The sequence below is a fragment of the Squalius cephalus genome (assembly GCF_949319135.1).
Source record: "Squalius cephalus genome assembly, chromosome: 3".
In the NCBI taxonomy this organism is placed as follows: domain Eukaryota; kingdom Metazoa; phylum Chordata; class Actinopteri; order Cypriniformes; family Leuciscidae; genus Squalius; species Squalius cephalus.
The window spans coordinates 21,249,057-21,262,749 of record NC_137124.1 but is presented as its reverse complement, the minus strand read 5'-3'; the positions used below and the strand labels follow the sequence as shown (position 1 = coordinate 21,262,749).

At 38.7% G+C, this 13,693-nt stretch overlaps 1 protein-coding gene across 3 annotated transcripts in view; it reads right to left on the bottom strand.

Annotated features, from left to right (window-relative positions):
• Window positions 1–3: 3 nt before the first annotated feature.
• fam189a1 (family with sequence similarity 189 member A1) overlaps window positions 4–13,693 on the bottom strand; it is an 89,388-nt gene continuing 75,698 nt past the window's right edge. For 2 of the 3 annotated variants that reach the window (XM_079866818.1, XM_079866820.1), the window contains exons 5-12: window positions 11,288–11,395; window positions 8,118–8,278; window positions 7,278–7,413; window positions 5,574–5,652; window positions 2,177–2,854; window positions 1,287–1,352; window positions 840–1,162; window positions 4–695 (exon numbers count right to left, since the gene is read on the bottom strand). In XM_079866818.1, the coding sequence (XP_079722944.1) occupies window positions 480–695; window positions 840–1,162; window positions 1,287–1,352; window positions 2,177–2,854; window positions 5,574–5,652; window positions 7,278–7,413; window positions 8,118–8,278; window positions 11,288–11,395 (1,767 nt within the window). In that variant the 3' untranslated portion in view covers window positions 4–479. The remainder of the gene's footprint in view (window positions 696–839; window positions 1,163–1,286; window positions 1,353–2,176; window positions 2,855–5,573; window positions 5,653–7,277; window positions 7,414–8,117; window positions 8,279–11,287; window positions 11,396–13,693) is intronic. The other variant, XM_079866819.1, reaches the window with a different exon arrangement.

Here is a 13,693-nt window from a genome sequence, read left to right as displayed (position 1 = left end):
AATACAAACAGACACATTTTTATTTTGCAACACTGAAAATAATAATTACACACTGAGGTAAGTTGAATAATCCAGCTTCATAAAGGTCTCTGTCCTGAAGTGGCACACAATGACCAAGTACAGTATGTCCAATATTTCACAAAATGTTTGCAGAAGCTGTGCATTTCAATATTAATTCTCATAAAAAAAAAAAAAAAGTTTCATGAAGAGGTAATTCCATTACAGACCCACTCTCCTGTTTAGCACAGTAGCAAATTCAACACTTCAACAAAAAACAAAACAATTTTCTGACAATAAAATAAAAATATATACCTCTGCGGGTATTTTTTGAATATCTTTATTACGAGGGAGTGTCAACTCCATGTTAACAATTTGTTTGTTTTTCAAGAGCTACAGTTTTCTGCTGATGAGAGTTAGGACTTGGCCTTGGCACATATTCAGAGGTGTATGAGGAAAAGGGTGTTTGTAGTCCAGATTGGTCAAAGTGTAGTTTCTCTGCATACACTGATGAGACTTTGAGGCTGGCGTGGAGATTGATGACCCAGGGTGGCAGGGACATCTGTCTGACTGGATCCTCTGAGTGGACGGCGCAAGGATGAAGATGGGGAACTCAGAGCTCCGCAGCTCTGTAAATGCAGATCTTCGTGAGCATTCTTCCTCGGGCTGCCCATGATCTTCCGTGACTGTGTCATCAGCTGTGAAGGACATGAGCAAAACAAACATCCCAATGTAAATCACTAATGTATTAGAGCAAAAAGTAGCCATTCCTTATCTTATGGTTGAGATTATCAAGAATACAAAAATACTACATATTTTACACAAAAATATGCCAAATTCACCTGATCAATGATATTGGCACTGAATATGGCCTCCTCCATGTGTTTCTCATCAGATTTAATAACACATTTAATGCTGTTGACCACCTGCTGGACCTCTGGAGGTAGACTGCAGCTCGAGTGCTCCAGAAACTTGGCCACCAGCACTTTGGTGTCTTTGTAAGTCTTGAGGTCTGCGAGAGATTGCGGCCGTTCTGTAGACATTGAGTGAGGGATGTGAGGTTTGAGTTGGATGTCCACCTTTCCACCGTCCTTCTGCTTCTTGCCCCCTTGGCTGCTGTGTTTGGCAGAAGTCTGTCGGGTGCTTTCAGAGAGCTCCATGCATGCTGTGAAGAGCAGTGAATTAGTATGTTTATTCTAATAACCATAATTTTTCTGTGAGATGAAAAACTGTATCCTTTGAATACTGTGCTACATGGATAACAGAAACCAGAAGAGGTGGGGTGAAACCTTGATCACAGGGAGTCTGTGGGGAGTCCTCAGGTGGATGGATAGAAGCAGGAGCACAACGGTCACCTGCAAGTCAAGTCACATGCTTAGTTCTCCAGATTGCTCATGGGCTATTAATGACTTAATGTAATGCAGTATGATATCATTTGAAAAGTTCATACTTTTCCTATTCCTACAACAAGCAATGACGGTTCTAAATGTCAGTGATAAACATCAGTTGAGCTAAACAAGTATAAATACTATTAAGTTCCAAAATGTCTACTTGGGACAAATACAGTTAGGAATACGCTGACGTTCAAAAATGTTTTTAAAAATACAGTAATAACAGAGCCATGGCAAAATGGCAAGATGGCAAAGCTGAATTTTCAGCATCATTACTCCAGTCTTCAGTGTCACATGATCCTTCAGGAATCATTCTAATATGTTGGTTTGCTGCTCAAGGAACATTTCTTAATATCATCAATGTTGGAAAAAAAAAGTTTTGTTGCTTAATATTTTTGTGGAAACCTTGATACTATTTTTTTCCAGGATCAAAAGAACAAAAATCATTTGAAATAGAAATATCGTGTAACATTATGAATGTCTGTTGTCACTTTGATCAATAATGCATCCTTGCTGAAGTACTAATATACTAAAAAAATATTGCTGGCCCCAAACATTACAATGATAGTGTATATACTTTACCTAACAGATGTGCAAGAATGAGACAAGATGCTATTTAAATAGGTCATGTACTGTGTTCGTCCGAACAATGATACTGACCCCACTTAACCTGGGGTTTATAAATGAACAATGTGAAACATGGAAAAACCTAAGAATGAATGGTTAACAGTTTCAGTGTGAAAAGCCCTATAGATCTGAATCAAAGACAGAAAAAAAGACTCACGTACTTCTAGATATGGAAGTACAGGATGTGGGTTCACTAGTGGAACGCACAATCCTTGCCAGCTTCCGATACCCTTTGGTGGCACGGAGTGTGCGGGGCCGCTCACGTTGGCTGGAGTTGCTGAGGGTAGAGGTAGCATGGGGCTGTGAGGAAGAGGAGGATGGAGACCAGACGCTGAAGCAGAGCCGGGTTCCCCTCAGCTGAGCGGTGGGTGACGGAGAGGTGCAGATGGAGGGGGTCAGGGCAGAAGCTGCACCGGCAGTGGAGGTCACTGCTGAGTTGGAAGCACATTGGGATGGAGTGCTTGGAGGGAATAGAAGGGTAAGCTTCTTATTGGTTCGTTCTCTGTGCTGTGTGCGAGACATGGGTTTAACGGCTGTAATCTCCTCCTTCTCGGGCACATTAACAGCATCGGGTGACAACTGTGGAGAGTGGGGCTTTGAATCCTGCATGACGGAGGACTCGCTGCGGTCCAGTCGAGCAGGGGTCTGACGCCTCAGGGAAGAGTGAGCGCTGTGTTCCAGGCTTGTGCAGCTGCCGTCAGTAGGTACGACGCGCAAAGTGCCATACGGAGAGGAATCAGAGCCCTGTACCTCAAGAGAACACAGGTCTTCAGAAGAACAACTGTGATCGGGCATGTCTGCCGTCTCGGACACCATAAGGGAAGCACTATCAACAGAAGCTGTGGAAACAGAGACCATGTCATCTTTATATACAGTAGGGATGTCCCGATCAGGTTTTTTTGCCCTCGAGTCCGAGTCCGAGTCATTTGATTTTGAGTATCTGCCGATACCGAGTCCCGATCCGATACTTAATACATAAAAAAAGAATAAAGAAGAGCGAAAAAACAGATCCAGGATGTTCCTTATTTTTTATTTAATTCACCTTATTTTAACATTCAACAACTCTGTTAACAAACAGAGCACTTCTGTGAGGTAGCTTGAACAATCAAGTAATACATAAATTCTTCACTTTTGGACTTTAGTGCAACAGTAAATATAAAAAAAAGTCTAATATATAAACAAATAGCACCTCAACTTAAAATACCCGGCAGGCATGTAAACAAATAAAAAATAAAAGTGCTACAGTGTTTGCAAAGCCAGTAATGTGCTTTTAGGAACTGCACTCCTAACTCTTACACCGGTTTCACACTGCACTGTTAGCAGAGCGTGCAGTGCGTATTTTTTTCGCCCCCATGTTACCAGATTAAACCAGGCTTTAGAGCATTCACACCGCGCGCAGAGGCGGCGCGGCAGTGCGTAGCAGAGCAGAGCAGGGGTGCGTTTCCCGAAAGCATCGTTGGCCAACTATGGTCGCAAGTTCCGTCGTTACCAATAGAGTTCAATGGACATTGCGATGAACTTGCGACCATAGTTGGCCAACGATGCTTTCGGGAAACGCACCCCAGAGCAGGAGTGCCGCGATCGTTTCGGCGCCGAGTCTATTTTTGCTGCGCCGCTTTTGCTGAATTAAAGTGATAATACATTGATCATGGCCAAAATACACCACAGTTTTATCCAAAAAGTGCATTGATGATATCTATTGTGTTTTAAAAAGTCAATCAAATGACCAACAGCAATTTAAAAAGAAAACAAATGTCCAAAAACAAACTTGTTGCCATAACAATAAAATCAAAGATGAAACAAAAGTTATATAAATGAAATTATTAATAAAATAAGCTTCTTGACAAGTCTTTTCTCTTAAATGTATTTGAAAACGAAAAAAAGCAATGCCAACTTATCCATTATAGAGAGCCTAAGTCCCGCCCCTCCGCTTCCGGCTCATGGGACCTTATTTCGGAAAAAATATGTATGGAAGTCAATGGCGAGAGATAACTTATCTTTTTATTCCGTCTGAACTGTGCCCTGAACTACACATATGATGTTTGTCAATTTAAAAGGTAATTATGAAAGTCAAGAAAGTCGCAGTTTGTCATAAAACAGAAGAGTAACGTTTAGTTTTATGTGAAAATCGCTCAATGAACTACATCTCTCGTCTCGCACTATGTACGTCACAAGATCCGTTGCTCGTATGTGTGTATTCTGGCTCAAAACACTCAGGCATGACGGCGTTACGTTACGATTATAATGTAAGACTATAGAAAACATGACAGACGTTAGCTTCAGTAAAGTTAGCTTCATTCATTGAGAGAAAAGGTATGACGTCGCACGTGCGCCTTCTGGGTTTGTAGTCTTTGTAATTACGTATTTTCACAGTCTTATACCTCAGCAGTTTTACATCAAGCTGCGACTTTCTTGACTTTAAAATGTATCTTTTAAATTGACAAACATCATATGTGTAAATCAGGGCACAATTCAAACGAGATCAAAATATTTGTTGTCTCTCGCCATTGACTCCCATACAATATTTTTCCGAAATAAGGTCCCATGGTGGTCGACCGGAAGGGGAGGGACTTAGGCTCTCTATGGAGTACTCTGTCTGACTCTGTAGCCTACACAACCCGCGGTTCAGCCGCGCGTGACAAACGCTGCCAGTGTGAAAGCAAAACGCACGTGTCCTGCTCCTGCTCACCATACGCACTGCTCCTGCGCTGCTTACTAACGCGTGCAGTGTGAAACCGGCGTAACTCTGTGCCACCGCATAAATATTGATGTGTTAAAAAATAATGAGAATATATATATATATATATATCCGAGTCCTGATCGGGAGGTAACGTCCGATTCCGATCGAGTCTGAAAACACGTGATCGGGCCCGATTTCCGATCATGTGATCGGATCGGGACATCCCTAATATACAGACTATAATTGAAGGTTGATTAATGAGATAAATGAGTGTTTTTTTTTTAGCAGATGTATAATATAACATATAAAGGACAATTATCACTCTACCGTTCAAAAGTTTGGGGGCAGTAAGAGTCTCTTATGCTCACCAAAGCTGCTTTTATTAGATGAAAAATACAGTAAAAACAGTAATATAGTGAAATATTATTACAAATTATTTTCTATTTTGATATATTTTCAAATGTAATTTGATTTCTGGAAGATCATGTGACACTGAAGACTGGAGTAATGGCTGCTAAAAAAAAATCAGCTTTGCCATCACAGGAATACATTACATTTTAAAATATGTTAAAATAGAAACCAGTTATTTCAAATAGAAGTAACATTTTACAATATTTCTGGGAAGCATAAGAGACTTTCAAAAACAATAAAAATCTTACCAAACCCAAACTTTTAAACAGTAGTGTAGAGTAAAATCTATTTCCACAGTAAAGTATATGTCCTGAAGCAAAGCCAGCTGTGAACCAATGTTCTATCAAACATTACAGATACAATATGCTAATGTGGAGACCTTCTAATTCTAAATAGCCCATATCCTACATGGATACACCAGAGAAGGGAAAACCTCTGACTTTGTGTTATCATTGCAGCCTCCTCACCCTGAGTGCTAAGGCCAGCTGTGGTGTTCCTTTCGCACAGACTGGACTCGGTGACCTGTTGCTCTAGACTGGTGGTGATCTGAATGAGAGAAAAAACAGACGGCTATATTTTATTTAAAATTTTTAACAAATTGATAAATTATTATGCGTTTAAAACACAAGCTTCAAACTGTTTTGAGTGTAACCTTCTGGAGAGGATGGTGATTAAAAACGGTCTTACACCTGAAGACGATAACAAACAACTGCAAAAGGAGGAGAATCAGACAGGAAGACATCTGGCAGTGAAAAATCTGCTGCAGCCTGACATCTGGCATCGCAGCAGTGCTTTAAAATGTCTATGCCATCCCATGACCAGCAGGGGGCTCTTTAAGATCACATTTGCTCTTCTAACTTCTGCATTATTGTGACCGCAGTGTGTGGTTAAAAAAATCCTCATAACATGATTGATCCAAAACACATAAAAGACTATACAGAGAATTTATCCAGTATACAGAGAGCTTAAGTACACAGCACAGCTGGACATTTATAAAAATGTGAAATAGTCAATAGTTGTATAGAAAGCTGACTATATCAATTTACAAATATTTCTTCCAGTCTCTAGTGTTGCTGTTTTTCTTTCAAAGCTTCTCAAGCACAAGCCTTGTGCTTCAGGTAAAAAAGGGCTCCAATGATTGAAATGCCCCTGCTGCTTTGTTTGCAGATGGTTATCAATCACTTCACATGAGAAAGGTCTAAAATCAAGGAAACCTCTTGGGATTTCATCCTTTTTTTAATCACAGATTCCTTTAGGTAGCAAACAAATCTTCAAAATAACACGTAATCACAAGCTCAGTCGCTGGATTTGAAAGGTTTGGTGGTCCTTTGTGCATCTCTTTGAAAAGAGGAGAGCTCTTGTTCCCTTCCATCAGGTGAAGAAGTGAAATTTGATGAAAAATCATTGTTCATAAAACAGGGCCAGCTCTCACTATAAGAGAGCCCATTTCTTTTAAATGGAATGAAATTCCTGCCTGTATTGCTGATGCGTTCCAGAGAAAATTATAATCCATTATACAAAGGCACTTGTATTAATTTCTTTCAGCCCCTCAAGTGCACCTGAGGACCTTCTTCTGACTGCCGAGCTTTACACAGACAAATGAGTGTACATTGCTGAATTAGTGGTATGCCTTGCTTTAATACCTGCAAACTACTAGTAAAATCTATGAGAAACCAGGAACTGTCATAAAACAGTAATTGATGTGACGCTCATCTATTCATTTATTTAAAAATACATCATGTTTTAATTTCTGAATGAAAATTAATGGACAAATTTTATTTGTGTTAGTTTAGATTGTAAAATGTCATGTGGTGTGATTCCAAAAAAATTAAAGCAACTTTAGATTTAGATTTTTTCCTCGTTTTAAGCTTAAATGTACAATTCCCCTTGTACAATTGCTCATGGAAATCACATTGCTGATGTGGCTGTAACAACAAAAATGGAATGAAACTGTCGACTTTTTTAATACGTGTGACCAATAAGAAATGGGGTTAACTTCTCAGTTCAAATATGACAGGTGTTTTATTACAGTAAAGGTCACACAAATTCACACACCTTCAGTACATCAACATTTTTTGTAGCCACCCAAAATGAGTAATATTCTATAAACATGCTCCCTTCATAGCCAATTAATCATTACAGTAGATTGTAGAAAAGGTGTCAGCTCTTACCTGGCTGGCAGGTGTCTGTCCCACGACAGATTCATAGGGTGGTGGCAGCTCAGATGGATATAGAGCCCCGGGGCTGTTAATAGGCACCCCATAAATAGCACTGAAGGGAGAGTGTGGAAAGTCCAGATGCAACCCTCTAATGGACAGAGATGTTGGTAAAACATGATTATAACACTACGTCAATGCTTCAACAAATTTGGCTGTGGGAAGCAGCAAAAAATATGTGAGACCATTTACGAACTGTGGAAAATTAAACTATTTCCTCTTCATCTCAGTGAGTAATATATCTTATTCTTTAAATGAACCAAACTCCCTCTTTCATATTGGAGGGGAGGAATCTGTATTTTTTCACATGTTTCTTGTGTATTACCACATCCTGACACTGATTGTGCATTGAAGCACTCAGTGTGTATGTAGGGCTGCTCTTGCTCTCTATGTATTTACTGCTTTGTTGACACATTAGTGTGGCCGCGGGCTAAACAGCCTCATCAGCATGTTTTTTATGATGGTATGGTGGGCAGAGTGTCTCACAGTGCGAGACAGAGAAATCAATGTTGGATTTACACCAGGCCAGGGACCCTGCCGCTCCATAATATGGATTGTCAGAGCAGTTCGCCTTGAGACCTGCACTTATACAACATGGTATGAATTCCTATGAAAATTTCCATGGGACAATTTCATAAATCTCTGTGAATCAATCTATTCAAAACACTCAAAACTCTATTTTTCACATTACAGAATTTGCAGCCAAGCAATCTGAGATAAACTCTCAGATATAGTGCAAATATTAGGTCATTTAAGTCAGCTGGAAATCAGTATGTTGTTTGTGTGCGGGTTTACCTCTGGCCCTCCATTACAGGTGTGCAGGTGTACTCTGGGGGGTAGTAGGGAGGAGGCGGGATGGGTGGGATGAACTCGTCAAAGTCCAACGTCTGGTGTAAGATGGTACCATGAGGGGTCATACAGTCAGCGCTCAGGGCACGTGCTCTGTGTGGCATGAACTGATAAAAAAAATAAAATAATAATAATAATTTAAACATGCACTACCGTTGAAAGAAGTCTTTTATGCTCACCAAGGCTGCATTTATAATATGATCAAAAACAATAATAATGTGAATTATTATTACAATTTAAAAGAACTGTTTTCTATGTTTTCAATATATTTTAAGAATCTAATTTATTTCTGTTGTTGCACAGTTGAACTTCCAGCATCATTACTCCAGTCTTCAGTGTCACATGATCCTTCAGAAATCATTCTAAAATGCTGGTTTGCTGCTCAAGAAACATTTCTTAATACTGTCAATGTTAAAAACAGTTGTGCTGCTTAATATACTAGTGGAAACAATGCTACATTTTATTCAGGATTCTTTGATGAACAAAAGAACAGCATTTACTTGAAATAGAATAGTCTTTACTGTCACTTTTGATCAATTAAATGCGCCCCACTGAAGTATTAATGAAAAGAAATCTGACTGACCCCAAACGTTTGGTTGGTAGTGAATTTGATGACCATCTAATGATGAAATCATTCACCATACAAATTCTGTGGTTTCACAGTCACAGTTACATCATTTTCATTGCGTTCAAAACAAAGAAAACTAAAAGTAGGATGTCAGTTGGTAGGGAAAAGAAAAGTAGTTCAGGTATGGATAATTTGTAAGGATATGAGTACAGTGAGGATAGCTACAGTACAGCCATGTCTCACCCTGTCGAGACCCTTTGGCTAAAGTGTTTCATTTTATGCAATGTAACCCTCTGATGCATGAATTATCAAAGGAAAAGAAGAATTTTACTTCAAAGCAAGGATATAATCATTCCAAATCTTTTTTCTTTTTCTTTTTTTTTTTTATGTATTTGAGAGAATTACATAATGGTGCATCTCTATATTCGTCAGCCATGTAAAATTTAGGTAGTCAGAAATAGAAAAACATATGATTAAGAAAATACATTAAGAGAGTCATAATTATGAGAGAGGTTCAAAGGTTATCATGGTGATTTGGATGTGACCTCACTGTCTGAATGGAGTTGTTCACCCACTAATGAAAATTCCGCCATCATTTACTCTGCATTTTTTACTTTGATTGTAAAGACAAAAAAAGGCATTTCTCAAAAGGTCTTGTTTTATGTTCAACAGAAAAGTTCATTTAGTTCAGGGTTGGAACGAGGTGAGTAAATGGTTTCATTTTTGTGTGAACTATCCCTTGAAAATTGCTTTTAAAAGTTCTGTCTAGTGAGCGGACGTCATGCATAAGATAGTGAATCTCTTTTGGTGTTTTAAACAGGGTGAATCTCATTCCACTGATCTGTAATGAATCAGCCGGTTGAAAAGTTCAGATGGGAAGAGTAACTCGTTTTGTGCCATTCCTTATGAGTTCAAGGATGGGTTTAAAGCATTTTTTTATGATGACAATGCACTTTCCTGTTGATGTCATATAAGAATATGTGAAGCCTCATCAATCAGAAGATACTGAAATCATCCCTCTGATCTTAAGCATCATTAAGGGAGGCAGTGACTGTAAATGACAGATAAGTTCAGGCAGCAGTATAAGTATCACAACGTCAGAATGTGTATCGTTTCATTACATGGTTCTAAATAACAACCACCCAATGTACGCAGAGATAAAAAATACAAATGATAAGGCTATGATGAAATCAGGTAATACAGCTGCAACGGGAAAAGCTCCATGCAGTGCTTCCCCTCATCCCTGCCCTCGGGCATCTGTTGTCTTTGTGCATGGACTGTGCAGCTGGTAACAGTGGTGATTTCTCGCTTTGCCACTCTGTGCCCTGAGTCGAAACTAATCCCACAACTGCTCTAGCGATTCACAGAGCCGCAGTCATGCTAATATAAGTCATCTCAATTCATCTCCCTGTGCCCATGCCTCTGCTGCAGCCATCCATGAGGCTGCGCAATTTACTGCAGCGCCCATAAAGCGCACAAAGCCTACTCTTAAAGAATATTACAACTTTATGTGCCACAAGTTTATTTTCTCTCACATAAAACAGGCTGGCTGAAAAAGACAGATCAACTAAAAGTGAGCAATGACAGATCAGCAGTTCTCTCCCACGGAGCATTGTAATGTCTCATTCTCATTCAATCATATGCTTAAGAAAAGAATAGTACAGTATGTAATAGTAAAAATATGATTAAAATGAAGTACAACCGGATGAGATGAAGACTCCTGCATCAATGGCTTAAAAAAAAGTTGTTTTATTTCCATAAGAGAAGAGCTGAATAACATGTGAACACATAATCTCTGTAACACTACTGAATAGGTTACTTTTATTATGCCATTGGTAACCAAATCTATTTTATTTTTTTTGCACGATAATTGACTTTACTTGGTGAGGAAACGTATAACTTTAGGAAGGAACTGTAGGAACGTTTTCCTACAAATCGAAAAATATAAGTTTACTTAAACAGTTGTGGCAATAGGTTTCCTTACTTTAAATAACGTCAACTAATTTTACAAAGTTCAAGACCACTCTCGGCCAGCAAAACATGAAAAAAGGAAAAAAAAAGAAAAAATCCATATTTAGGGGAGAGTTTGCCCTGATGTGTAGGATAGGAAGATCCAAAAATCAGCATTCATGTCTAGACTGATTATTTCCTTAATCCACAAGGTAATCAGGTCACTAGTTTCTCTAGGGAAAACATAAGGGTTAATTTGAAGTATGAGATGCCATTTGGTGTATATGTCTGATGTAGACAGAGGATATATTTAATGATTTGTTTTTGTATACCACCAAATCCACTGTGCTATTTTGCTCTGAACTGTGCTTAATGTAAAACAAATATTTAGGTCAATATAAGGTACACTTAATGAAATTTGATTAAATTGATGGCTATGAATATAGACTACACACTTTTTCTGACATTTTGCTAATTAAACTATTACATGTTCACTTGTCTTAATGGTCTGATCTTTCCATTATGATGTAATGGGAAAATGTAATGTGCATTAACACACTCAAAGACGCACACACATTGCGGTATGGATCACACTTACCATCTGTAGTAAATCAGTAGAAACCATTTGCATACAGCACACGGCAGTGGCCAGAGCACACACAATGGTGGAGATAACATTCAGTGCACACACGCTGAAAAGCAGCTCCTGGGAGACAGAGAGAAAAATGGAGAGACAGTGATAAGAAGGGAGAGGACAAGAAGGTGAGAATCAACGAGAAAGAGAGAAGGATAGAAGGAGAGGGAGAGAAAGAGAGAAAATAAACGAGAGTGGCAATTGTTTTGTTGGGAAAAACCTCAGGCTGGCACCAACATTTATTGTTCCGTTAGTCAGAGTGAGAGACGGCAGTCAGGAAAGAACAAATGTGTGGAAGAGAGAGAGAAAGAGAGAGTAGCAATGACATAATGGATAAGAGGGATAATGGTTTCACCAAAGTGGGACTTTTGCATGGCCTCATCGTTCTGCAAAAGATAAGCACAAAAAGCTGAAATCAGGGAAAATCCTTGTGCAGCTTTAAAAATCGATTCCCATTCAAAGACTAGTAGGATTATTTGATTTGATTCCCACATTTCAATTCAATTTGATTTGATTCTGATTCAGTCCTGTATATTTCAGTTACAATGTCCATTCCGCTTCAGCTTTTGATGTAAATATACAGGAACTTTCTTGAAACTCGGAACAAAAATGTTCATTAAAAAAATGAACAAGGCCCAAACTATGCAGTTTAACTGCCAGTAATATAACAGATATAATAAACAACCAAAAACTTAAAATGCATTTCTTTAGTTTAAAAATTGTACTACCAATGTGAAAACTTATGCAAAAAAACAAAATATATAACCTCATGATCACTTCAGTTATCCCCTCATGAACACCTATATAACATGTATACATCCACCTATAAAGGACAATAATTTGTTCATGAATCAGACTACACTGGTTGTGCTTTGGTACTGTGTGCAGCCCACAAGGAATTGCAAGAAAACGCAGGTATTGAGTTAAAGTAAATGAATCTTGGGATTTTAAGAACTGATACACATACATATAGCATAACTTATTAGCATAAGCGAGAGCGTGTAGCCACCACTATAGTCATCAAGAGAAAGAGATCGCTAAAAGAAAAACCCAAGGACGTCACTGGCACTGTTTGGAATTCTGCCAGAAAGAGCTGGGTGGTAGATCTGCATCCACAAAATGTTAAATACATTCAGTATTCACGACAGCTCATCACACACACCTGCTTATCAGAGCCCTGTCCGATCTCTCGTTGTGACAAGATGAAATATATGTGACCCAGCGATGTCCTCAAGGAAAATGCTGAATTCTTAAATGTGCACAAGTCCTTTAGGTGAAAGGAGCCCATCCTAAGAGAACCGGACAGGCCTAACCGCTTCTACATGACTATAACCTTCCAAAAAGGCCAGGACCTCCTCTTTGGAGGGGGAGGATGTGTTTATACAAATGCAAACAATAAGGGTCTGGACAAATTTATGTTCTGTTTTGGTCCAAATTTTATCTTTTATATCCATTTTTTCAGTTTTTAACTAAAATATCAATATATAATTTAATTTAAAAAACAAAACTCAAAAGGTAATATTTAACAACAGTACACTAGTACACAAAACTGGCTTCATTTCAAAACAGACATCATTAATGAAAAAGTAATAACGGGCAGTTCAGTAAGTGTGTCAGACAGTGATTCAGTAATCACTCTGACTGATTCAATGAGTTAATTATGTGAAAGATTCAGTAATTGGTGGTGGTTAAGGAGATTCCCCCCTTCTATGTAAAGCGCTTTGAGTGCGAGAAAAATCGCTATATAAATGTAATGAATTATAAGTATTATTATTATTATTATTCATCAGACTGATTCAAATGGAGTCTTTTTGAAGAATCATCAATTGAACCACACTTGTCACGCAATTACATTTGTCTTTGCATGTAGCCCACGGCTCAATAGAGAGAGATGCATTTTCTAGCCTTTATTTTGCAATATACAGTGTTTTTATCTCACAGCATTCAATTCAGACATTGAACTCACACTGGGTAAAATATTATTTTTGTTGTCGTGCTGTAGATTCAGCAGCAGTGGCAAAAAGCAGCGATCAAACAGATCAAGACCGCCTACAGTATGTACCTATACAACAAGCTAATGTTATGATTGGACTAACTCCAGTAGGATGCAGAACTAGCTTGTGCAGTTGTGTTCCAGCACATCTAACAGAGGTACTAGGTCAGCTCCACTGAGAAACACCTGCTTTTCCCATTTTGAGCCAGCAATTCTAACACATGTCCCCATGACGACAAGAGGGGGGGAAAAGAATGATGAAAATACATGCTACCTTACATTCTGAAAATACATTCACACAGTTCTTAATGCTGATGGAACATGGTACCATTTCTTGCATTCACATGTTGATGGTCTAAACCAGTAATCTGTGTAGT